This window comes from Mytilus edulis, chromosome 3, assembly GCF_963676685.1.
Source record: "Mytilus edulis chromosome 3, xbMytEdul2.2, whole genome shotgun sequence".
Lineage (NCBI taxonomy): Eukaryota > Metazoa > Mollusca > Bivalvia > Mytilida > Mytilidae > Mytilus > Mytilus edulis.
In genome coordinates this window covers 61,651,264-61,678,108 of record NC_092346.1, presented here as the reverse complement: position 1 = coordinate 61,678,108, position 26,845 = coordinate 61,651,264, and the positions used below count along the sequence as shown (strand labels likewise).

Sequence of the window (26,845 nt, the reverse complement as noted above, 5' to 3'; positions counted from 1 at the left end):
AAATTCTGTGAAGATATCTTTAATGAGAGTAGAATGTAAAAATGTTGATAATTTCTTTAAAGATGATGGTCGATCCTATCTTGATGAAAGAACAACTGTCCATGTCTTCTTTATGACGTTAAATGTTATCAATGGTTTTATTTATAAATACACGGTTTTGGAAATAAACCGGCAGATACGATAGCCCCTAAAATTAAATATGGTATTAAATTGGCGTATTGATAAGAAATGTTATATATCAATGCATTATATGTTTTGCAAAAGATATAAAAACAAAAAATCAACCAACACACGACATTGCTTTAACTCAAATTCGATTCGACAGTAGGTAAGTACTTGTTTGATTGAAAACATGTATAATGAGTTAAATGGAAAGCCGAAGATAAGATGGAGCAAAGTTTTAGTGCAAAGAACACAGTGAAACCATAACAAAACCAAACAAAATATCAACTGTCTTTTAAGAAGTACATTTAATGAAAAAATGCTATAGCAACAAACGAATACACAATATTTACCATCAAAGTAGCTATGGTGTAGGCATCAATGATGTCAAAAATAGAAGAAGAACGGAGTGAAAGTAATTAGTACGAACCTGATATATAAACAAGAAAATGTCAGGTACAAAGCGATTATATCTGTATCTAATTTACCATGTCACAGAAAAAAACTCAGTAGAAGTACGAGAGACAAGAAAGTTGCCAATGTAGTAAAAGATTACGTAGGTTTCACATATAAAAGAAGTATATAAGTTGCACAAGTAGTGAAAGTTATTACCTTCCACGTAATTGATTTTTTTTATATCGATGTAAAAGTCCGTTAAAAGCAAACAATCACTGTATAAAACAAGATGCTTCATAATATTTTTTACTCTTTAACACCTTTACTGTAATTAAATCAAGTTTTACAACTATTTGAAGCAACAAGATTTTTAACAAAGAGAAAATTTGTGTTATTGCAGTTTAGAATAATGAACGAAATTACAGTCAAATTTATAAATAAGTTATTAATGTATTTAACATGCAGAATAAAATGTAAACACAAATATGTTTATAACACCTTGTTAAAATGTAAAGTTGTCACACATATTGTTATCTGCAACATAATATTGCTTCGAAGGTTTAAAACTTTTTGGGTATATCAATACCGACCTCTGAAAGGTAGTCAAATCGCAATAAACCCCCTATGATGAAAACCCATATAGTTTTATTAGATAGACCATTATAATCTGACATTAAAGTAATTCAACGAAGTAGGTATAATCAAAAGAAACCGTTCCATGCCGACTAAATCGCAATCACCCTTGTATTATCAGGTTAGATTATACCACCTGATGGTAGTCGTTCAACCAAACTAACGATCTCTTCGCTTCTACTTCAGTCGTGTTAAAGTCATTTTACTTTAATGGTCATCTGACCAGTGGCCACTCCATACATTTATTATCATTGTCAGTAATTATTGTCAAGTTTAAACCGTAGGAGCACTGATTGGCAAATGTCTGAAATTTGTTCTGCAAGACTGCAGCATGTTATACATTTCAGACAAATGAGAATTAAGTGGAGAGAGTTTTAATAAGATAATGATTGAAGCTTGTAAATATATTTTGCATTGCATCAATCTACTGTTAATGTATCGAATGAAAATAGCACATCATTATTCTGACATTATTATATAATTAAACATTATGTAAGAAGGAAACAGAGTTTAGATATTTAATTGAAAAGTTATTTCATTATTAAGTAGCTAGGTTACTTATATAGATGAAATTATAAAAAAAAAAAATTCTTCAATTGTTATGCAAACAATATACAAAAGTCAGGTCAAATGTTCTTTCCGTTCCACCGAAGGTCCAAATATAGAAACTTAATCCGCAATTGCGACAAAACATTTTTTTCTTCTTCAAAACTTATGAAAACCATGATCTGATCATGAGTCATTTGAAGCGTGGCATTCATTGATGCAATTTGTGAAGCATATTAAGAACAGAAATCTTATAAGATCTAACACAAGAATTTGTTTGAAACCTTGAATTCGTTTTCGAAAATATGTTGATAAAGCATTTCCTAAATAAGTTATTGCTTAAGACAGTTTCTAACATGTTTTCGGACAACACACAACTAATTTTCCTACAAATTACAAGGCTGGCCGCTTTATATATGATTGTCCCCGAAATGGCGAACTTTCAAAATGTAAATTAAATTAAACTATGCCTTATTAAATCTTTTGCTTACGGTTATAATGATGCTAGTACGGTCTCAAAGTAACGATAATTCTTTTTCAGGATAAACTAGAAATATATGGCAATATTTGGCAAGAGAATGAATGTCAATTGAGGCTGAAATTACTCTATTCTCGAAATGAAAAACTAACATTACGATGTGACAATCAAAGAGCCTGGTAGCGTTGAGAGAGAGATAAAATGGCTTGTTAGTTTCCCTAGATATAAATTCCAGAAACATTGAAATCGACATGACTAAATACTTTAAATATTCTTCATACTCATGCAAACTTAAACATACATTTGTACAAAGGCTCTACTGGTATCTTCGTAATTCAAATTATTTTATTCTTTAAACATTACAATTATGTTTTCTTATAGTTGTGTCATGTTTCAAGCATGAAGAGATATGTGTCGTTTCAGATTGAACTGAGTGAAAAATAAATAAGTGATACAAAGATAAAAGTCGCTACTTTGGTTGATCACTCTGCAATGTGTTACAAAATTGAAACATTTCCATCTGGAACTTCTTCAATCCAAAAATCACATTTAAACCTAAATAATATTTTCGTCCAGTGATTCCACTAAAAGCGACAAAAGGTTTGAACACGTCTAAAATTAACCTTAGTCTTCAATTCCCGACACGGAACTCTCAATAGTGTAAGTGGGTTTATATTTGAAGAGATTAATTAATATTCCACCAGAACAAAGCTATTTTCTACCATAAGAGTTACACGTGTAAAAATTGGAGACTGCATGATATCGTATAAAGTCAGGAATATGACAGTTGTGTTTGTCAATGAATGAGCTTTTGGTATTGCCGTAAGGGAGTTTCTGTTTTGAATGTTCCTTGGAGTTCGGTAGTTTTGTTATTTAACTTTTAGCTATTACGTCATGATCAAAAGATAAATATATACAAAAAGCAGACTCATAACAAGAAAGTTGATCTGCTAATAAATAAAGGTGTTTTCATACAATAAATAATGTACAAGAAAAGGGTATGTTGTTTTCAAAGTCAAAATTTACAGATGTTAATTATATTTACAGTTTAAAACTTTTTTTCACCAGGTGTTTTGCAGTTAAATGATAGAAAAGGTAATTCAGTAAAGTTATCAAACAGAGGCACCCATTTTTCGAAAAATACAATCATGGAATAGACATGTACTCGCTAAATTGATAAAATCAAGTCCTTTTATTAACATAAATAAGCAAGAGAGCACAGACTAACATGAACTGCATGCTTTACTTAACATTTTGAAAGATCAAGGTCTTGCAACAGGTAGCACATACAACTTAACATTATCATTGATTCATGAAAATAAGGTCAAGGACAGTTAAACAGTATCAGACGGACATTTACACCTTACAATAAATGTTTTCATAAAATTTTGTTGATTTATAGCATCCGAAAAGGAACATAATAACGAAAACATAACGTTGGCCAATGGACCAAGACAATGAGTCAAGATTACAAGAACCCTCTCAAACGAACACGAACACCTCAAAATCACTATATTCACTCAAATATAGTTCACCTGCTGCTTGCTATATGTAAGAAACGGACCTAAAAGGTTAACTCAATCATAAAAATAAGAATACAAGCTAAGCAACAGTAGTATACCGCTGTTCAAAAGTCAAAAATCGATACCGAAAAAACACAATCAGGTCAGATCAATGATTAAGTCATGCTCAGTCTATAAGTTAATTTTCAGACCATAGCTAGTGCAGTTAATTCAGAACCGTTCAAACAATTCGCCTGCATCCATTAAAGCCCCAGTGCCACTAGACCACGATCGCACCACGCTCACCGCGATCTAAAATAAATATAGATCGTGGTGAGGTCGCGGTATGACCGGCATGAAAGTGTAAATTTTCGTTGCTTTCACGATGCTACTACGTCCTCTCTACGCTTCTACAAAGATCCCGCTACGATTATACCACGTTCTCACCGCGCTTATTCTGCGACCTCACTACGCTTATCAAGATCATTCTACGCTCTTCACGCTCTCACTGCGACCATACCACGAGCTATCCGATTGCAACACGATCTTACTGCGATTATAACACGTTCTTACCACGATTATACTACGTTCATAGCGCGATCTTACTACGTTCTCAGCAATAACGTCAGCATCGTGTTCCATATGAATACAGTTCAATTCCTTCTATTTCTGATTAAATCGTAGATTTCTCGGAAACAATACAGTCATACCACCAAAATCTACCAGAACACGTGGGCACGGTGATAGGAGTTGATGTAGAGGCAGAGGGAGCAAAGTAACGAATCCTGATCAAGCAGAGATGTCGGACCGACCAATCCAACCTAAATTTCAACCTATTACTGGTCAATAAAGCTCACTGACGATATTTTAGTGAACGATAGCAGAGATGACATAGATGTATCAATATATATAGGAAGATGTGGTATGAGTACCAATGAGACAGCTCTCCATCCAAGTAACAATTTATAAAAGTAAACCATTATAGGCCAAGGTACGGCCTTCAACACGGAGCCTTGGCTCACATCAATTAGCACACTATAAAGGACCCAAAATATTACTAGTGTTAAACCATTTAAACAGGTAAACTAACGGTCTAATCTATATAAAAACGAGAAGCATGGTCTTAGTGCGCTCTCACTACGCTTCGACTACGTCCTGATTTCGCAACGACCGCATCACGATTGTTTTGAACATGTTCAAAGTTGGCCACGCTCTTCACGATCTTGAAGACTGTAAGCCAAATGTGAGAAAACATCTGAAAAATAACTCAAACTTCTAACAGGACAATATATCTTATGATTCAGAGTTTCAGATATTGTTATGATCAAAATGTCTGTTTAAGCCTAAAATTTGTAGATTTTTATTTTAAAGAAGATATGACTATTTTGAAAGGACTTTCTCACAATGTTTAAGGGTAAATCATTATGTTGGTGTCAAACATAACAAAACAATTGTCGATTGAGTTGTTGTTTATGGTAAGTGTAGTCTCATGAACCATTGACATATCATGTATTTATATTTCACATTCCATGCAAATCAACACTAAATTAAATAATTTCCAAATAAGACACAATTGGTAAAATTACATTTCAGATAACTATTCTAAAAACTAAAGTCCACAAACATAAAATGTCGCAAGTAAGTTATGATACTGCAATAAACCAGAAGAACTGTACATTGTATGTGGTAGTTTAAACGAATACCCATATATCATTGAAAAGTCAAACTGTCTGCACTATACTCAACATAGTTGATATGATTTTTTCCAAGATGATAGGAGAGCATAACGGAAACAGGAGTATTCGACACAATCACACAATACAACACACCACAATTACCATCAACATCCGATTCTTCCGACAAAATAGAAGAACAAGAGACATACGAAAACACAGGGCCAAGATAGTTTGACCTTGTATGGGTACACATTGTTGTTGGGTTTGAAGTTTCAATTAGATAACAGCACGACAGGTCAATCAGTGAAACAGGAAATGCATACCCTTACGGAGCACTTGCGATCACTCCAGCTTTTTTATTGGTTTTGTTCAGTCTTAAGTTTTCAAAGATTTCAACCAAATAAGATCAACAGCAAGCAAATTCGACGGTGAATTAAGCGAACCTAGACAAGTCATTTCAAATTCAGACAAACCTTGTTACTAATTACCCGGTTCTAACGATATCAATAATTCTAACAACAACTGTATATATCTTCTATCTAAGCCGTTTAAAATATCTTTATCAATAAAACATGATGAAATTTAAAAAAAAAAAGGTTGATTTCAGATTAAATAAATTAAGATGCAAAATTTAAAAACAATTTTGAGATTGAATATGTTAAGCATGAATAAGACCTTGTATACTATGATTTTGACACTATCTTGTCTATTTCACCCGCTGTTCAATGTGAATCTAATCTTTCTTGTAAATATATTGCATTATAATTAGGCCAATCAAGAAAGCCACAAAGTGTTTGGTATATGATAACCATCTCAAGCTATTTCAAACATCTGGATGATAAACAACATTTACACCATGATGTCATTAAAAGTAACTAGATATCCTGCATTTATCATGCGTTATCCTAAAACAAGGTCAAATTGCGGAGAGACCCACTTTCTGAATAATTAAAAGGTATCACTTGTATTAATCATACTATCGAAGGGTCAATTAAATAGTACCCAATCGGTTGAACGCCCTAAGTAGTATATCTAATACAAAAAGAATATTTTTTTGTTGTTGTTACAAAAAATAAAAAACGACCAAACGACAAACAACAGCATACAAAACAGAACGTAGAAAACTATTGAGAAAGAAAAAAACAAGAGGCTCTCAAGAGCCTGAATCGCTCACCTTAATTCTTTTGGTTAAATCTCTCATCAATGATTATTTTGGCTTTTCAATTTATTTAAATGTTTTTTTGGATCGTCCTATTTTCTTCAAAAGCCAAAAAAAAAAATCATTTTCTCCTATGTTCTATTTTAGCCATAGGAGCTATGTTTCTTGACATACAAGGAAATAAAATATAAAATTTATACTAGATACTCTGAAACTCATTTAGCCTAAGTTTGGCTGAAATTGATACAGCAGTTACAAAGGAGAAGATTTTTAAAAGTAAGTTAACATGATGAACAAATTGTGAAAAAAGTTTTTAAAGGGCAATAACTCCTTAAGGGGTCAATTGACAAATTTGGTCAAATTGACTTAATTGAAGATCTTACTTTGCTGAACATTATTGCTGTTTACAGTTTATTTCTATCTATAATTATATTCAAGATAATAAACAAAAACAGCAAAATTTCCTTAAAATTATAAATTCAGGGGCAGCAACCCAACAACAGGTTGTCTGATTTATCTGAAAATTTCAGGGCAGATAGATCTTGACCTGATAAACAACATTACACACGTCAGATTTGCTCTAAATGCTTTGGTTTTTGAGTTATAAGCCAAAAACTGCATTTGACCCCTATGTTCTATTTTTAGCAATGGCGACCATGTTTGTTGATAGATCATAACTTCGGATACAATTTACAAACACGATACCCTAAGGAACATTCAGTTAAAGTTTGGAAGTATTTGGCCCAGTTGTTTCAGAGGAGAAGATTTTTGTAAAAGATTACTAAGATTTACGAAAAATGGTTAAAAATTGACTATAAAGGGCAATAACTCCTAAAGGGGTCAACTGACCATTTCCGTCATGTTGACTTATTTGAAAATCTTACTTGCTGAACATTATTGCTGTTTACAGTTTATCTCTATCTATAATAATATTCAAGATAATAACCAAAAACAGCAAAATTTCTTTAAAATTACCAATTCAGGGGCAGTAACCCAACAACAGGTTGTCTGATTCATCTGAAAATTTCAGGGCAGATAGATCTTGACCTGATAAACAATAATATCCCATGTCAGATTTGCTCTAAATGCTTTGGTTTTTGAGTTATAAGCCAAAAACTGCATTTGACCCCTATGTTCTATTTTTAGCAATGGCGACCATGTTTGTTGATAGATCACAACTTCGGATACAATTTACAAACTAGATACCCTAAGGAACATTCAGTTAAAGTTTGGAAGTATTTGGCCCAGTAGTTTCAGAGGAGAAGATTTTTGTAAAAGATTACTAAGATTTACGAAAAATGGTTAAAAATTGACTATAAAGAGCAATAACTCCTAAAGGGGTCAACTGACCATTTCCGTCATGTTGACTTATTTGTAAATCTTACTTTGCTGAACATTAGTATGAAATTCAAAACAGTGTAGCTGTGGCCATTGATTGACACATTAAAATCATTCATTGACTGGGACAATTTAGGTGAACGTTTGTATGTAACGACCAATGCTCACTATGTACTTTTTAAAGACACTTAAACTATGGGGTCACCAAAGGTTCTCAACACCTAAATAAAGTAATTCGAAAAATTAATCAGAAATAACACAATATTTTGATTTATATCAATTATATAAATCAAAACACAAAGGTTATTCCTGATTAATTTTTCGAATTATTTTATAATTAAAGGCGTTAAGAAACCTTTGTTGACCCCACAGTTTAAATGTCTATCGTAGGTACGTCATGAACAGTGGTTGTTACAGACAAACGTTCACGTAAATTGTCCCAGTCAATGGATGATTTTGATGGGTCAATCAATGGCCTCAGCTACACTGTTTTGAATTTCATACTATTCCTGTTTACAGTTTATCTCTATCTGTAATAATATTCAAGATAATAACCAAAAACAGCAAAATTTCCTTAAAATTACCAATTCAGGGGCAGCAACCCAACAACAGGTTGTCTGATTCATCTGAAAATTTCAGGGCAGATAGATCTTGACCTGATAAACAATATTACCCCAGTCAGATTTGCTCTAAATGCTTTGGTTTTTGAGTTATAAGCCAAAAACTGCATTTCAATGATTTGACCCCTATGTTCTATTTTTAGCAATTGCGACCATGTTTGTTGATAGATCATAACTTCGGATACAATTTACAAACTAGATACCCTAAGAAACATTCAATTAAAGTTTGGAAGTATTTGGCCCAGTAGTTTCAGAGGAGAAGATTTTTGTAAAAGATTACTAAGATTTACGAAAAATGGTTAAAAATTGATTATAAAGGGCAATAACTCCTAAAGGGGTCAACTGACCATTTCCGTCATGTTGACTTATTTGTAAATCTTACTTTGCTGAACATTATTCCTGTTTACAGTTTATCTCTATCTATAATAATATTCAAGATAATAACCAAAAACAGCAAAATTTTCTTAAAATTACCAATTCAGGGGCAGCAACCCAACAACGGGTTGTCTGATTCATCTGAAAATTTCAGGGCAGATAGATCTTGACCTGATAAACTATATTACCCCATGTCAGATTTGCTCTAAATGCTTTGGTTTTTGAGTTATAAGCCAAAAACTGCATTTGACCCCTATGTTCTATTTTTAGCAATGGCGACCATGTTTGTTGATAGATCAAAACTTCGGATACAATTTATAAATTAGATACCCTAAGGAACATTCAGTTAAAGTTTGAAAGTATTTGGCCCAGTGGTTTCAGAGGAGAAGATTCTTGAAATAGTTTACGACGACAGACGACGACAGACGACGGACGACGACGGACGCCAAGTGATGGCATAAGCTCACTTGTCCCAGATTCTGTAACACGTGTGTTACCAATCGTGATGATCAAATATATACACATGCGGTCATGAGTCTAATATGATAATTTCATGTTCTCTTGTATGAGTTTATATGACCTGATGTAAATATGTTTATACTAGAACACACCCGTGATATCGCGGGTCCGGGACTGAATTAAAGTATATAACTATGCGCAAGCCTTATCTTAGTATTAGTACTGTCATCTGATAAAGCCGGTCATGCCGATTATAAGATACACAATTTTCTCTGCTTTCAAATCTTTCTGTTTGAACCCGTCGAACTGGAACTTATCAATTATTGGTAATATTAATTATTTGGAAAACAAAAGGTCCTGGAATGGAGTATTTTTTAATCAACAGCATTGTCCTATATTAGTTATAAATAAAGTTGAATTCTTTGATTCGCTGTTTTACGTCATGCCCGCTAACAAATTGAAACTTATTTTCAGTCCAGATTTTTAGTATTCGTATTGTTATCTTAGAAAGTCTTACGGATTAAAATACTACAATAGGTAACAATTTGACAATTTAGTAGTGTCAACCCTGTGATTATGACCCGTGTATATACACGGTGGGTATGGTTGTCCTGCGAGAGAACGTACTGTGCTGGTGATTTGGTCCTGTCAGGTGCTGGTGGGTCCTGATTCTGTGCTGGTGGGTTTGTTTACATTGTATCAGAACGGCAATAAAACGACTGTTTTGTTGCTTAATTTTTCTCTGATGCGTCATAAGTACTATGCAAAGTATATTACAACAATATTATATTGCAAAAGTCGTACAAGTTCGTTAAACGGAATTGTCCTGACGCTGTGCTGGTGATAAGAAAAACGGTCCTGGTACTGTGCTCCAATGTCCTGGTTCTGTGCCTTTATATTTTAGTTAAAAGAAGCATATATTCAAGATCATTGATGCTGCATTGTTATTGACTAATAATTTTTAACTGTTGTCTGCTTTCTTGAAATTGACATTGTTGTGAATCTGTTTACTGTTATTATGAGAGATAAAATACACCTATTTTTTTTAATTTTTTTTTAAAATTAACTGTAATTTTATTTATTGGCCTGTTGATGGAACCCTTCTTGTCCCTTTTAAGATAAGAAAATATGTTAACGATTTTCGGGATTACGATCATTTTGCAAGATTACCAAAATACGTTGTAATTTATACAATACTTATATAATGCAGATGATGTGGTATGTTTGTTGTCAATGGAAAATTTTCCGTAAGAAACCAAAGAAAGTATGTGTTAACAACCATACGTCATCGTACGACCTTCAACAATAACCGATAAAATAAAAATGTAAAAGGTTTTGCATAACTAGAGGCTCTAAAGAGCCTGTGTCGCTCACCTTGGTCCATGTGAATATTAAACAATGGACACAGATGGATTCATGACAAAATTGTGTTTTGGTGATGGTGATGTGTTTGTAGATCTTACTTTACTAAACATTCTTGCTGCTTACAATTATCTCTATCTATAACAGTACTTTCTGTGGAAAATGATATTGAAAATCTTCAAATTTTAAGAAAATTGTTAAAAATTGACTATGAAGGGCAATAACTCCTTAGGGGGTCAATTGACTATTTTGGTCAGACTGACTTATTTTTAGTTCTTACTTTGCTGTACATTATTGCTGTTTACAGTTTATCTCTATCTATAATACTATTCAAGATAAAAACAAAAAAACAGCAAAATTTCCTCAAAATTACCAATTCAGGGGCAGCAACCCAACAACCGATTATCCGATTCATCTGAAAATTTCAGGGCAGATAGATCGTGACCTGATCAACAATTTTACTTCCTCTCAGATTTGCTCTTAATGCTTTGGTTTTTGAGTTATAAGCCAAAAACTGCATTTTACCCCCATGTTCTATTTTTAGCCAAGGTGGCCATCTTGGTTTGTTGGCCGAGTTACCGGACACATTTTTTTAACTAGATACCCAATGATGATTATGGCTACGTTTGGTTAAATTTGGCACAGTAGTTTCAGAGGAGAAGATTTTTCTAAAAGATTACTAAGATTTACGAACTAGAGGCTCTAAAGAGCCTGTGTCGCTCACCTTGGTCTATGTGACTATTAAACAAAGGAAGCAGATGGATTCATGACAAAATTGTATTTTGGTGATGGTGATGTGTTTGTACATCTTACTTTACTGAACATCCTTGCAGCTTACAATTATCTCTATCTATAATGAAGTTGGCCCAGTAGTTTCAGTGGAAAATGTTAGTAAAAATTTACAAATTTTATAAAAATTGTTGAAAATTGACTATAAAGGACAATAACTCCTTAGGGGGTCAATTGACCATTTCGGTAATGTTGACTTATTTGTAAATCTTACTTTGCTTAACATTATTGCTCTTAACAGTTTATTTCTATCTATAATAATTTTCAAGATAATAACCAAAAACAGTAAAATTTCCTTAAAATTACCAATTCAGGGGCAGGAACCCAACAACGGGTTGTCCGATTTATCTGAAAATTTCAGGGCAGATAGATCTTGACCTAATAAACAATTTATCCGTGTTAGATTTGCTCTAAAGGCTTTGGTTTTTGAGTTATAAGCCAAAAACTGCATTTGACCCCTATCTTCTATTTTTAGCCATGGCGGCCATCTTGGTTGGATGGCCGGGTCATCGGACACATATTTTAAACTAGATACCCAAAAGATGATTGTGGATAAGTTTGGATTAATTTGGCCCAGTAGTTTCAGAGGAGAAGATTTTTGTAAAAGATTACTAAGATTTACGAAAAATGGTTAAAAATTGACTATAAAGGGCAATAACTCCTATATGGGTCAACTGACCATTTCGGTCATGTTGACTTATTTGTAAATCTTACTTTGCTGAACATTATTGCTGTTTACAGTTTATTTCTATCTTTAATAATTTTCAAGATAATAACCAAAAACAGTAAAATTTCCTTAAAATTACCAATTCAGGGGCAGCAACCCAACAACAGGTTGTCAGATTCATCTGAAAATTTCAGGGTAGATAGATTTTGACCTGATAAACAATTTTCTAATAGTCAGATTTGCTCTTAATGCTTTGGTTTTTAAGTTATAAGCCAAAAACTGCATTTTACCCCTATGTTCTATTTTTAGCCATGGCGGCCATCTTGGTTGGTTGGCCGGGTCCCTGGACACATTTTTTAAACTAGATACCCCAAAGATAATTGTGGCCAAGTTTGGATAAGTTTGGCCCAGTGGTTTCAGAGGAGAAAATTTTTGTAAAAGATTACTAAGATTTACGAAAAATGGTTAAAAATTGACTATAAAGGGCAATAACTCCTATATGGGTCAACTGACCATTTCGGTCATGTTGACTTATTTGTAGATCTTACTTTGCTGAACATTATTGCTGTTTACAGTTTATCTCTATCTATAATAATATTCAAGATAATAACCATATAACGGCAAAATTTCCTTAAAATTGCCAATTCAGGGGCAGCAACCCAACAACCGGTTGTCCGATTCGTCTGAAAATTTTAGAGCAGATAGATCTTGACTTAATAAACAATTTAACCCCATGTCCGATTTGCTCTAAATGCTTCGGTTTCAGAGTTATAAGCCAAAAACTGCATTTGACCCCTATGTTCTATTTTTAGCCATGGCGGCCATCTTGGTTGGTTGGCCGGGTAACCGAACACATTTTTTAAACTAGATACCCCAATAATGATTGTGGCCAAGTTTGGTTAAATTTGGCCCAGTAGTTTCAGAGGAGAAGATTTTTGTAAAAGTTAACGACGACGGACGACGGACGACGGACGACGCCGGACGACGACAGACGCCGGACGCCAAGTGATGAGATAAGCTCACTTGGCCCTTCGGGCCAGGTGAGCTAAAAATGGAGAGCAAAAATATAGAACAAAGGAATTACTGAGCGTTTGAATCATATGTCTTTAGCAGCTTTAAACACATTTGTTTGTGAACAATTGAGTGCTGACTATAAGAAAGACAATAGTATTGCGGGTTTGCTTGTTTTGGGTTTTTTTTCGGGGGGGGGGGGGGCCGGGGGGGATGGGGGATAAGTTAAAGCGAGGTTACAGTGAAAGTTTTAAGCTTGGAATACTTTCCCGTAAGATTTAAAAGTTGTATTTTAAAAGAAAAATGTATCTTATAGCTATTAAGAATCACTTGCTGTATCTGTAAGATATTTTCAACATTTTTTTTGTCTGAAGGGTTATCAGGTATTTTTTTTCGAAAACCTAGTACACACTAACAAAACTAAGATTTCTTAGCTTTTTCATTTCAAAATTCCAAAATAGCTTGTTAGCTAAACCGTGAGGTCATTTTTAGGTAAGGTAAAGTACCCTCCTTTCGAAGTAGCCTGGTCCTACAGACAGAAAGATGTGTCATTTGTCGGACTAGTCTACTCTTAAAGTAGGGTAGTTTACATAACTTACAATGACTTTTCTGTTCAGCAAGCAAGATAACCAAAGTAATCCCTTTGTCTACACACTCATTGAAATTGGCTGTAATATTGCAAAAGTTCAAGCGATAGGGGCAAACTTACCGAGTAAAAAAAATCAAAATGTCTATCTACCTTGCACATTTTAGAAAATTCAGATCAGATAACGAAACTGGGTCCAGCAACATTTATAAGCAATTTAAGATTTTGACCCTCACAGTTTCCATTCACCACAAATATTCTCGTTACAACGAATCATTTAAATACAAAAATACGAGTTGCAGCCTTTGGTTATCTATTTTAAAATAATTGTATACGGATAAAGATATGAAAGGCAGCAGTGTCACCTGGGTGAGGAGTCCATGTCATCTGAAATAAATGCTAAGCATATATCTAGATAGCGACATATAACCATGACATTAAAAAACTCTCTTCTTTTCGATTTTTTTCGAACAAATTGACACATAAAATGAATTATATAGTATTGTGGAATTTTTAACTTGTGTTCAATTCATTGGTTACACCTTTTACTAGAATAACAATCCTGTCAAGTATGAGCTGGGTAAAATATTTCAGAAAAGAAGATGGAAATGTGAAAGTTGCGGTGCGTCATGTGCAACAGCATACGAACAGCTAACATGCCTCGTCAGGGTGGAAGCTAAAAAGTCCACGAAAATTTGATTTAAAACCTTTATTCGTTCCAACAAAGTTAATGATATTTTGTTGAGGATTTAACCATCTACGACAACAAGATTTTTTTTTTAGAATTTACAGCTCTTCTATAAATACATGCAAAGCAAACCTTGTTTAAATTGCTTGCTATGATTGTTTGGATGGTTGTAAACGACAGGTAAGTAGTATGTTTACTATATACTAGAATTTGTTTGGACAATAAACATTAACTTCAATTCCTGTCAGTTTGTATTTGTCCAATCAAATCCCAGTATGTATTGAAACTCCGCCTACCTATTGTTTGAAAATATCCTTGGAGCAAACATAGCAAGCAAGTCAATCAAAGTTATTTTTTGCATGCTTTTAAAGAAGAGTTTTACTATATAATGCAAAGAAGCGTTTAAGTCTTTCGCCAAAAAATACTATCAATTTCTTTTTGTCCTATGTAAACTTCCGTACCATTTCCTTCCATTCATGATCATTAAATTGAACTGTAAAATATTTCTTGGTACCTTCTTAATTCCTTTATAAGTCTTATGTAAACATAATTATGACAGTAACTTTTGTGAGCACAAGATTCACTGCACACTTTTAATTAAAGTTCTGCTTAATCAAACATTAAAATGTGAACTTAAGTTTTGAGACTTTTTTAATCGACACGATTGAGATTTTTGCATATGAGAACATGTTTTATCTATTAGTTGAAAATGCGGCTTTGAACTAGCTTTCAGTACCTGTGAGCATGTGTTGTTCAATAATGTGTGTCTTTGTGTTATTATTTTTGTGATAAATTGTTGTGTTGCTACACCACTGTAACAATGAAGGAGGAAATGGGGGGGGGGGGGGGGGGGGGGGGGGGGGTTGAGTAAGAAGGGAGGTGTATGCGGAGCGCTAACAAACATGTCTATGCAGCATGGGCTTTGATCATTGTTGAAGCATCAATGTAAGGGGGCCATTTAATATCTTAATAAAACTATTTTTATTTCAGATAGTATATATTGTTATCTGATATTGGACGAAAGAGGTTGCCCTGTTATGTAATTGTGTAATATAAGTAACGATCATTTGAAAACACATATTAAACAGCTAAATGGATGCACAAGAGCTAAAATAGGAGTCATAGATCCTATTGACAATAATTATCTGCCCAATTTTATTGATTTTGTAACATTTGTTTCAAATATGAGCAACTTCTTATCCAAAATCACCAGCACCGTATCAGGACCCACCAGCACAATGACAGGACCCACCAGCACAATGACAGGACCCACCAGCACAATGACAGGACCCACCAGCACAGTATCAGGACATGAATAAATTGAAAAAATGCTAAATTTTAATAAATTGAAATGTTTTTTCACAAAATAGTTTTGTCGTGTGGATTGCGGTATAGAAAGCGGACTCTATGAGCATTTTTGTTTTATTTTTTCAGTTCGAGATTTTCTGAAAATGAGCATTTTTGTGTTACGCTTACTGAAACAGTTTAGAGGGTCAACTTTTTAATGCTTTACATATGAACCCATAAGAAACAAAATTGAAAAATCTCAACTGTTTTTTTCAATTTTTTATGAGTGAAAACGTCAAAAATCATAATTTTCGTCTTTGTTTACATTTTTTCATTGATCACCAGCACCCGTCAGGACCGAATCACCAGCACAGAACATTCTCTCGCAGGACAACCATACCCACCGTGATATAGCATATTAATCCTGAATACACCGTTTGGTGGTGCGCCTGTCAGATGCGGAACGTACAGATAAGGTTATATGTAACAGGTGATTATACTATTGGTATCGGTATCGGACTCGACCCGGAACTTCCTAATTATTGGCATTATAAATTACGTGGAAAACAAAAGGGTCTGGAGTGGTGTATTTTTTAATCTACACCTTTGTACTATATTAGTTGTATATAAAGTTGAATTCTTTGATTCGTCGTTTTTACGCGATGACGGCTGACAAATTGGACCTCGTAATTTTAGTATCATAGATGGGTACGAAGTCCCCTATTACAGTAGAAAATTCAATAACAAAAAAAAAAAAAAAAAAAAATCGGGAAAATTTCCCGAATTTTTCATTGTACTAATGAACTCAAAATCGTTCAATTTTTTTTTGTCGGTTTTTTTAATTTCCGAATCTGCGCAGAACACATAACTCTACTTCCTTCTTCCGGTCTTGTTGTCGTGAGATTTTGATTAGTCTAGTAAAATATAAGAACTCAAGGAACACAATACTAATATATTTTATTTTTAATCATTCTTTGTCTTTGGTATGAATAGACGTTACCTGATGCATTGCGTTTCTTTGTTAACATTGAACATGACGTCATAACTTAAATAACGTCACAAGTAAAATCCCTAACAACAGAACCAAAATCGGAAACGTTACGGTATTTCCGTTTCTTTTTTTTACAAATATTTAAGTTACAAAAATTAATTTAAACAAACTTCGTCCCAATTCACAGGTAATGCCTGCCTCATATTAAATGCACAGACATACACGTGCCATTATATAATGACGATTTTATTAGCTTTGTTTGATTTATGTCTTATATTAAAATAATATGTTAATCATCGTTTTACCTTTGAAACATTTAAAACTAGAGGCTCTTCAGAGCCTGTGTCGCTCACATTGGTCTATGTGCATATTAAACAAATTACACAGATGGATTCATGACAAAATTGTGTTTACTGAATATTCTTGCTACTTACAATTTTTTCTATCTATAATAAACTTGGCCCTTTCGTTAAAGAGGAAAATATTTTGTTAAAATTTACAAAAATTTACCAAATTAATGAAAAATTTAAAAAATTGACTATAAAGGGCAAAAACTCCTTAAGGAGTCAACTGACCATTTTGGTCATCTTGACTTATTTGTAGATCTTACTTTGCTAAACATTATTGTTGTTTACAGTTTATCTCTATCTATAATATGTGGACGAAGTCCCCTATTACAGTAGAAAATTCAATAATAAAAATTAAAAAAAATCGGGACAATTTCCCGAATTTTTCATTGTACTAATGAACTCAAAATCGTTCAATTTTTTTTTTGTCGTGTTTTTTAATTTCCGGATCTGCGCAGAACACATAACTCTACTTCCTTCTTCCAGTCTTGTTGTCGTGAGACTTTGATTAGTCTAGTAAAATATAGGAACTCAAGGAACACAATACTAATATTTCATTTTTATTAATCGTTCTTTGTCTTTGGTATGAATAAACGTTACCTGATGCATCGCGTTTCTTTGTTTACATTAAACATGACGTCATTACTTAAATAACGTCACAAGTAAGATCCCTAATAACAGAACCAAAATCGGAAACGTTACGGTATTTCCGTTTCTATTTTATTTAACAAATATTTAAGTTACAAAAAAAATAATTTAATTAAACAAACTTCGTTCCCATTTACAGGTAATGCCTGCCTCATATTAGTATTCAAGATAATAACCGAATTGGCAAAATTTCTTTAAAAATTACCAATTGTGAGATTACAAGCAGTTACAAGCAGTTGTCAAATTCATCTGAAAATTACAGGGCAAATAGATATTGACTTGATAAACAATTCAACTGCTTTGTCAGATTTGCTCTAAATGCTTTGGTTTCAGAGTTATTAGCCAAATTCTACATTTTACCCCTATGTTCTATTTTTAGCCATGGCGTCCACCTTGGTTTGTTGGCCGGGTCACCGAACACATTTTTTAAACTAGATATCCCAATAATGATTGTGGCCAAGTTTGGTTGAATTTGGCCCAGTAGTTTCAGACGAGAAGATTTTTGTAAAGGTTAACGACGACGGACGCCGGACGACGCCGGACGCCAAGTGATGAGAAAAGCTCACTTGGCCCTTTTGGCCAGGTGAGCTAACAAAGGAGGTATTCCCGCATACTACCTTGTTTCCCTTTTTAATATATTTAATAAAGAAATATGCTTAGGACATGCTACTCAATCCCCAGTTTAATGTCAAATTGAAGTTAGCACGAATACGGATACATATGACACATGTACAGTTGTTTTCCATTCGTTTAATTTGTTTGAGCTTTTGAGTTTGCCATTTAATAAAGGAATTTCGAATTCAATTTTCCTCGGAGTTTCCGTAATTTTGTTTTTACAAATGAGACTGAGTTATTCACTCAAAAGTCAATACCACATCAGCAAGTATTTCTTAAGCTTATTTTGACAGAATTAATCCAAACTCTATTAGCAAATGCTTTCATTAATGTTTGAAACAACAACAAAATTGTAACTTGATTGTGATGTCAACTTTGTGTGTAATCCTCATTTAATGTTTAATAATGAATTCTCAATTTCTATGTTTTCTAGTGATCAAAATATTAGTTTTCAGATGAAATGAACAGAAATATATAAACATGTACATATACAATTTCGATATCTACTACTGAAATGTTAACTTTTAAGGACAAATGCTCAATTTTCATTTTTATAATGATCAATAACATATTTATTTTTAGTTGCAATGACATATACATAGAGCATTTTAAATATCAATTTATTGAAACGTTAATCAAATAAGATGATCTTTAAATTTATTTAATGTTTTAACGATCAAATTATAAGTAATCATGTAAAATAAGAAGCAATATGTACACATATGAAATTTCGAATATCTGTTATTAAAACGTTTTTAAGATGAATCAGTCAAAACAAATTCGGGTAAACATCTGGAAGTTACATACGTTGATGAATTACAATAGTGCAATAAACAAAATTAATTGATTGAAAAGTTATATCATTTTAAATGTTATGTTATGCAGTTGTAGTATTTAATTATCGTTGTATTATATACTTTCAGATCAAGGTCATAGTAAAGAAGCATCCAAAATAGGTCGAAACATCAAGAAAACACTTTGTAGTTTAACACATAATAATTCATTATGTTTTCTTATCTTCAATATTTATATATTAAAATTTCAATCTTTTATATTCAAATCTTCGAAAAGTATCTGAAGGCCTATCTACATGTAACAACATGACAACTCAATCAAAGAGGAATAATATGCATCATTTCTATCACAAGTTCAAAATCATTATTGATACATCTTACAGCTGTCACTAAACAGATTAACACTACTTACCCCGGTTTCATAAAGACTCTTCCAAAATGAATATCAGCTTTTAAGTCTGTCTGTAAAACACTCTTCAGTAAATCCTGTTGTAATAACAAAGGAATATGCCATCATAAGTTTGTTGTGTAAACCCATCATAACAAATCTGGATTATCCATTGGATATTACAGACGAAGTCAGGGGTACAGATGTTTAAATCATACTATTTACTGTTTATCCATATCATATTACCTGGTCAGTTAGTTTAAAACAGTTATAGCAAAAAAGCATGACAAAACATAACCCTGTTAAAACTTTTCTGCACCAGTTATCACCTTTTCACACCCAAACTTGAATAGTCACAGGAATACATAAAATAGAGAAAACTGTAATATGTTTAATTGTTTTGGTTAAAACATTATAATCATTTCTTTAATATGATACTATAGAAAATTTTAGAAGAGTTATACTAAAGTGCTACGTGCTTTAAATCATATAAAACAACAGTTTGAACTTTTATCAGGTTGAAAATCATTCGAAACAGGAAAGTTATGTCTAAAACAAAGGCATATACATAAGTAGGATTTGTCGCAATTATTTGAACGTTTTGGTTTTCAAATCAAAAACTTATCATATTTATTTAGGCATTCAAACTTTTTGGATTTAAATAAAGGCAACAGTAGTATACCGGTGTTCGAAATTCATAAATCGATTGACATAAAAGAAATCCGGGTTACAAACAAAAACTGAGGGAAACACATCAAATTTAAGAGGAGAACAACGCCACAACAGAAACATTAAAATGCAACACAAATAGAAACGAACTATAATATAACAATGGCAGTTCAAAGTTACATACATAGAAACTATATTCTTTACACATTGTGAAAAGGCAATGCAATACCATTTTTGTTTTAGGTGATTGAGCAGGAGTACTGATATTGCCATGATCAGCTGTATATAATATGTAGGAATTAGGTCATTTAATTCGTTAAATTAATAAGGGATATTGCTTTCGTTTGAGTGTATGAGCTTTTGAGAAATGTTAGAGACAAACTTGTGTCTTGTAAACATTTTGTCATTTTATATATTTAATTTATTTCAAGTTCCTAATTCAAGGGGCTAAACAGTAGCACTATTGTTATTTTCCTTTTAAACATTAACAATACCCAATGAAGTTTATGTAATGGTTTTACTACCAAACCTTATTTCACGAAACACAATTTTATATTTAACAATAAAAAATTATAAAATATATTCACTCGTTAGGCCGATATACGTTTTCATACTATAAAAAAGCATTATTACTCAAAACATGGACAGCAAATAGCAAGAGACATCGACAGGACGATTTATAAAATAATGAAGGAACTTTGAGTACACACCTTTTCTCCCATTGATACACCTCCAGTTGATATAATGACATCTGTTTTCTCTAAGCCAATCTTTAACACAGTGAGAAGAGATGTAGGACTGCAAAAGTAATACTACAGATTATGTTTCAAGATTATGTATTTGGATCTTATCGGATTTAAATAAATAATCAAAAACGACACATGCATATAAAACAACAGAAATTTAAATACAGTGATACCCTATAGATATCTTTCATTTAACCTCAAATCAATCAATAAGCGGGGGTGTATAGTGGTTCACTATGTCAGCTTCTCTGATACTTTTTTTATTCGAGTGTCATTGATGATTCTTTTGTAGTGAAAACGCTCGTCTGGCGTACCCAAGTATTATCCTGATATCTATGAGTTTATCCATGGCAAAGTCTTAACAAGTAACCTCTATAAACCGATATGAATTATGTCAATATCGGCTCCAAATTTCTGATTTCAAAAGTTTTGAATTTCAATCAGGCTGAATATGTAACACGAAAAATTCAGACATGATGCACTCAAGAGTCTGTATATATTTTCCTATATTATATACATACGTATCTTTAGCAACTTTCAGGTCTACAACAGGATATCCATATTCTTCAAGTTGTGTCATCAATGTGGTCTTGTTTGAATCTCGTATTTTACCCTCTCGTAAAGGTTCGTCTGGTTCTATTAGCTACAGTGATATGGAAACAAAATGTTTAATTTTAGGTGCACTATCAGCACGCCATAAAAATTGTTTACGGATGAACAAAACATCATAATTATTGTAAAAGTATTTAGTTTTTACTACCTAAATTTGAAACGTATATATTAATTCCTTGTTTAGGGTCATAAAAAAATCATTCCTTGTGAAGAAGCACACTGACTCACAAAAATTATGTTTCTTGACATTGTATTGCCGATCAATTACTATAAACAGTTTCTTTATATCTACTTAAGTTTTGTGCCAAAATAATTTGTTATTTCAGGAGAATCATTTCTGTGAAATGGAGTAAGTCCGGTAAGGGCCGATTTTGCCTCAAATTTCAAGTTCAAATATGCCAAAAAAATGTCACTTTTCAGATGGTTTTTGTTAAAAATAAAAGTGGCCGCATCCGTGTTCATCCTCAACCTTTATATATGTTATGTATTATCATCAAATACAGCTTACATATCAATATTGTGAATGAACACAAATGCGGCCACATTCATTTAAGACAGAAACCGTCTAAAATTTACCTAAAATGCTAAAATTGTGAAGATTTCAGTAATTTAGCATGAACTTAATGATGCTAGTACCCAATATATGTGCATTGTATTGTCAAAAACAGCCCATATTTATGTAGCACAAACATTCTTCTTTCCAATAAATAACTAAAAGTTTACATTTTAACAATTTTGTTAAACTGCTATATTTTGGGGCCAAAAAGGGGTCTTACTGAACCTACTCCTTTAAATTATTGTAGATATTGTTTTATTGAAACCTTTTTTATTCAAGATGTCTATCTGTCTTTTATAGTTTTAAGATAATAGAAAAACACATACAGTATTGCTTAAAATTACCACCATTAAAGGGTTAGATCCTTATCTTATTGTAACCGATTAACGGGATTTGACATTGGTAAAAAGTAAAATCACAAAAATACTGAACTCCGAGGAAAATTCAAAACGGAAAGTCCTTAATCAAATGGCAAACTCAAATCATAAAACACATCAAACGAATGGACAACAACTGTCATATTGGTGACTTGGTACAGGCATTTTCAAATGTAGAAAATGGTGGATTGAACCAGGTTTTATAGCGCTAAACCTCTCACTTGTATTACAGTAGCATCAAATTCCATTATATTTACAACGATGCGTGAACAAAACAGACATAGTAGGTCAAATTGTTAAAATAGGGGTAAACTACTGTAGTTATTAAGAAGAGCTGTGTTAAAATCAAAAGCAAACATATAGGTGCACAGTTCCAGTTAGATAAAAAAAAAAAAAACTGTTCGGTATTACAAACTATTAACATTTTACGAAAGAATCTGATAAGTATTTTACTTGTAATACTGAGCAAAGTGTCATACATATGTTTACTACTACCATCGGGTAGACTGCGGATAGACTATCAGTTCTTGTAGGTATATAATCCCCGCTCAAAAATCAGTGCAAGTAATGACATTCAGTTTTACAATTGAAGTTTAGAAATCATGTCATTAAAATGAAACCAAAATTTTGCAACTCCCTCATACAGTGTTCGTATTCCAATTACACAATTCTATTTAGCATATATGTAATACATTGGTTTCTGTTAAGTAAGGAGTCATACGTACAGAATTCCCTATTGACAAGTGGCAATAATAATTATTAGAACAATTACTCAAAAAGAAATTAGCGTAGGACATCTTTTTCTTGATAAAAATAGATACGGACAAATGACAGGGTATCTATAATAATTAAGATAAAACAGCTGTGCACTTTCTATTACATATAGAAAGAAAACATTCATTAGTCTATTCTAAAACTGTGGCCTTGTACTATTTAATACATTCATTAATTGATAATAGCTGTAGGAATTTAACCTTTTTATTTTCGTATCGGTTTGACTGTTTATAATTGTCTCCAATACTAGTACAAAATATTGATGTCTAGGAAATAAACATAAAAACAATTGATGGTTTTGGTCTCGTTGGATATATTTGTCCAAAACGATCTTCTTATCCAATCAAATTACCACTCGAAATGTAAAAAACCTAACACTCCCTGTCTAGTAAAATGCCTCAAATAAAACTAAAACCTTCCATAAATACATTATCGATTCTTTTCTTAAAATTAAGTAGAGCATAACTTAAAAAAAAACAAAAGGACATGATTTTCAACAAATATTTTGAGTAAATGTAAAAATAGGAAGATGTGGTAAGATTAAAGATGAGACAACTCTCCACCAAAGACAAAATGACATATAGGTGAACATATATAGGTCAGTGTACGGACTTCAACATAAAGCTAGTCTAGCACCACGGATTGAAAATTGAAATTGAAAAAAAAACAATTTAAACGAGAAAACTAACGATCTGATTTATGTGCAAAAACAATAAACGAAAACCAAATATGATATACAGCAACAAGCGACAACAACTGTATTACAGGCTCCTAATATGGGAAATACACATACAAAATGTGGCATGGTTTCTGGTGCTAAACGCTCTTCCTTACTTGGTACAGTGGAGCAACAGTTAATTTTCCTTCAAGCAGAGAAAAGACTAGAAAATGAAATGTTTACATAGACTAGTCATATGCACAAAATTGATAATAAACTTGAAGATAACAAATTTTCGTTACAACAACAGTTGAATTTAAAATTATGCCTGAAACAGATGCACTGATCCCTATTTTAAAATTAGATTTTACTATGATTCCATGCATGCTTATCAAATTTTAGTCTCCTGATTCAATTATCTATAGACTATAAACTATATTACTAGAGAGGAATATGTCTAAATGACTTGTCACTTGTTCTCCAATTCTTGGATTGTATTGATCTACGTGTTTGTTTACTTGTTTTCAAAAATAAAATATTGTTTATAGTTATTCATCTAAACGAGGTTTTATTTCTATTTAATATCTTATCAATTGTTCTTTGCATACATCTTTTTAGCATTTCTTTTTTTGTAATGATCGATTTTGTTTAATGATTTAGGTGTCGTTTGCCATTGTTACGATGAATAACACTTCAATTGCATTGGATTTAAAAGTGTGTATAACAACTCGTTACATTAAAAGGCAGAACAAACCAAATCCGATTTACTATCCATCTCAAATACAAATGTTAAGGCTTAAATATATAAGTTTCTGTTGCAATGATAATTTCTAAACTAAAGGAAGAAATATATTAAGACCTGTCATGTAATGTTGTCATCTTAGTGTCAAAGTTAACATTTCCATAAAAGCGCGATGTTTGACTAGCCACACAATCAGGTTCAAACCACAATTTGTTCATAAAATATACTGTACCAATTAAGGAAAATGGCATTTGTTATTTTATAGTTCGTTTCTGTTTGTGTTGCATTGTCGTTTGTTTTATTGTTGCACTTTAGGGTTTCTGTTGTTTCGTTGTTTTTCTCTAATAGCTGATGTGTTTTCTCGGTTTTAGTTTTAATTTAGTTTAACCCGGATTTGTTTTCTCTCAATCGATTTATTACTTTGGAACAGCGGTTTACTTCTGTTTATTTAAGAGTCAATATTTAACCCTCAAATTCTACCAGCATGGAAAACAAGGTAAGACTAGCTTTATTTATATAATATGAATATAGTTATAAATTTAAAACTATCTTCTTGTAACCGTGAGTTGTTCCGGATCTATTTACTAGCTAATTCAAACTGATTTTAACAGTGCGTTCGTATGGTGTGCTGTTACACAGTTGTCAAACTTTTTGAGACACTAACAAACATGTTAAACTCCTTATACTTGTGTTTTGGTCTCTTGAAAATAGCGGTCTTTTTGACAATTAGATCTCCTTCTTTCGATAGTTCATGGGACACATGCAGCTACACAGACTATCAGGAGCAGTAATTCTTACTAAATTGTCCACACCATTGTGCCAATGTGAAAAACCAAACATTGATATTTGCACTGGTCTTAGGTATATCTGTAGTTTTACTTGCAAATTGTTATTTACTTGCTATATTTACTAATTAAATACAGTGTTAATGTAATTTGTCACATTGAGTGAAGAAAATCACAGATAAAAGAACAAATGATTTGCTGTTTTTCATGAATTTTGCATAGATTCGTGTCACAATTTAATGATATCTAAGTGTTGAATTTTATGAGAACACAGTTAAGGTGAGTAATCGATGTTGCTATAATTTTTAAAGTCTTAAATTGCTATAAAATTATTCAAAGGTACTTCCCCCTCCACAGCCCATGAAATAAATTTTGCTCGTAATTAAATTCAGCAATTTTCGTGCAGTATCTTTATAGTATACTATTTAAATGGTGCAAGTGGATATTTTCTGATGAAATCATGAACTATAAATGTTCTATTTATTTATCTAACATTTATCAATATATACAATTGTATTATTTCCAATCTGTTTATATGATTGCAAGGCTTTATACACAAGGACGTCAGATGGAGTGGGAGCAAATAAGTCTCTGTAATTCAATAATCAGTAGATGACAACTATTTCAAAGAGAGACAAATCATTTTAACTCCTTTCGACTTAAAATATTAAATTACTACGAAAGGAATTCAATGTAAACACCCACTTTTATAGGAATGGTATATATCTGTCTGATGATTCCATTCATAAAAACACAAGTTTCTAAATCTACAGTTTTTATTGATTTCCTCACCACAAATATGTCTCGGGAGTAACAGACAGCTATACATACCTCGTTGCCGGTAGACATAACACCAACAATGGGTATTCTGTAACAGGTTACATGTGTCACACCAACAGTTGCTAAAATGCCAAGTTCTGATGGTCCAAGACACTGGCCTTTCGATAATACAACTTGTCCAGCTTTAATATCTGAACCTACAGCTCTGTGGGACAAAAAGAGAACATTTGCATTCCTTCAAAAATAGCTTTACAAAATTATGTTAAGCAATTGAGGTCATGACATAACATTTAATAGTCTTTTTGATGCCTTCTGGTGCATTTTACGGAATTCCAATGAGCCTGAAAAGTAATCACCATCATTCATAAACCATATTATGTCATGGCGGAAATAAAAATATGAGTTAAGACAGACACATTTTAAGTCATTCATAAAACTATTTTGCAGCGCCAAATTCTGACTGAAATGTCATGGAGTATGTTTGCTTTTGTTGTCTTGTTCAGCATCTGTGAGAGTTAAATACTAATATTAAGGTATTTACATATATCCTCCTGTTTATATAGGAAATGTCAATCTAAAAAACTATAAACAAAGCTTTATATACCATGACGTAAAACACAAAATGTATA

General features: G+C 32.5%; 1 protein-coding gene across 2 annotated transcripts in view; it reads right to left on the bottom strand.

Moving 5' to 3' along the window:
- The window catches only part of LOC139517031 (gephyrin-like), a 124,047-nt gene that overhangs the window by 5,535 nt on the left and 91,667 nt on the right, over window positions 1-26,845 (bottom strand). For both annotated transcript variants that reach the window (XM_071307619.1, XM_071307620.1), the window contains 4 exons: window positions 26,268-26,421; window positions 21,454-21,575; window positions 20,897-20,984; window positions 19,542-19,615 (listed from right to left, as the gene is read on the bottom strand). In XM_071307619.1, coding sequence (XP_071163720.1) covers window positions 19,542-19,615; window positions 20,897-20,984; window positions 21,454-21,575; window positions 26,268-26,421 — 438 coding nt within the window. The remainder of the gene's footprint in view (window positions 1-19,541; window positions 19,616-20,896; window positions 20,985-21,453; window positions 21,576-26,267; window positions 26,422-26,845) is intronic.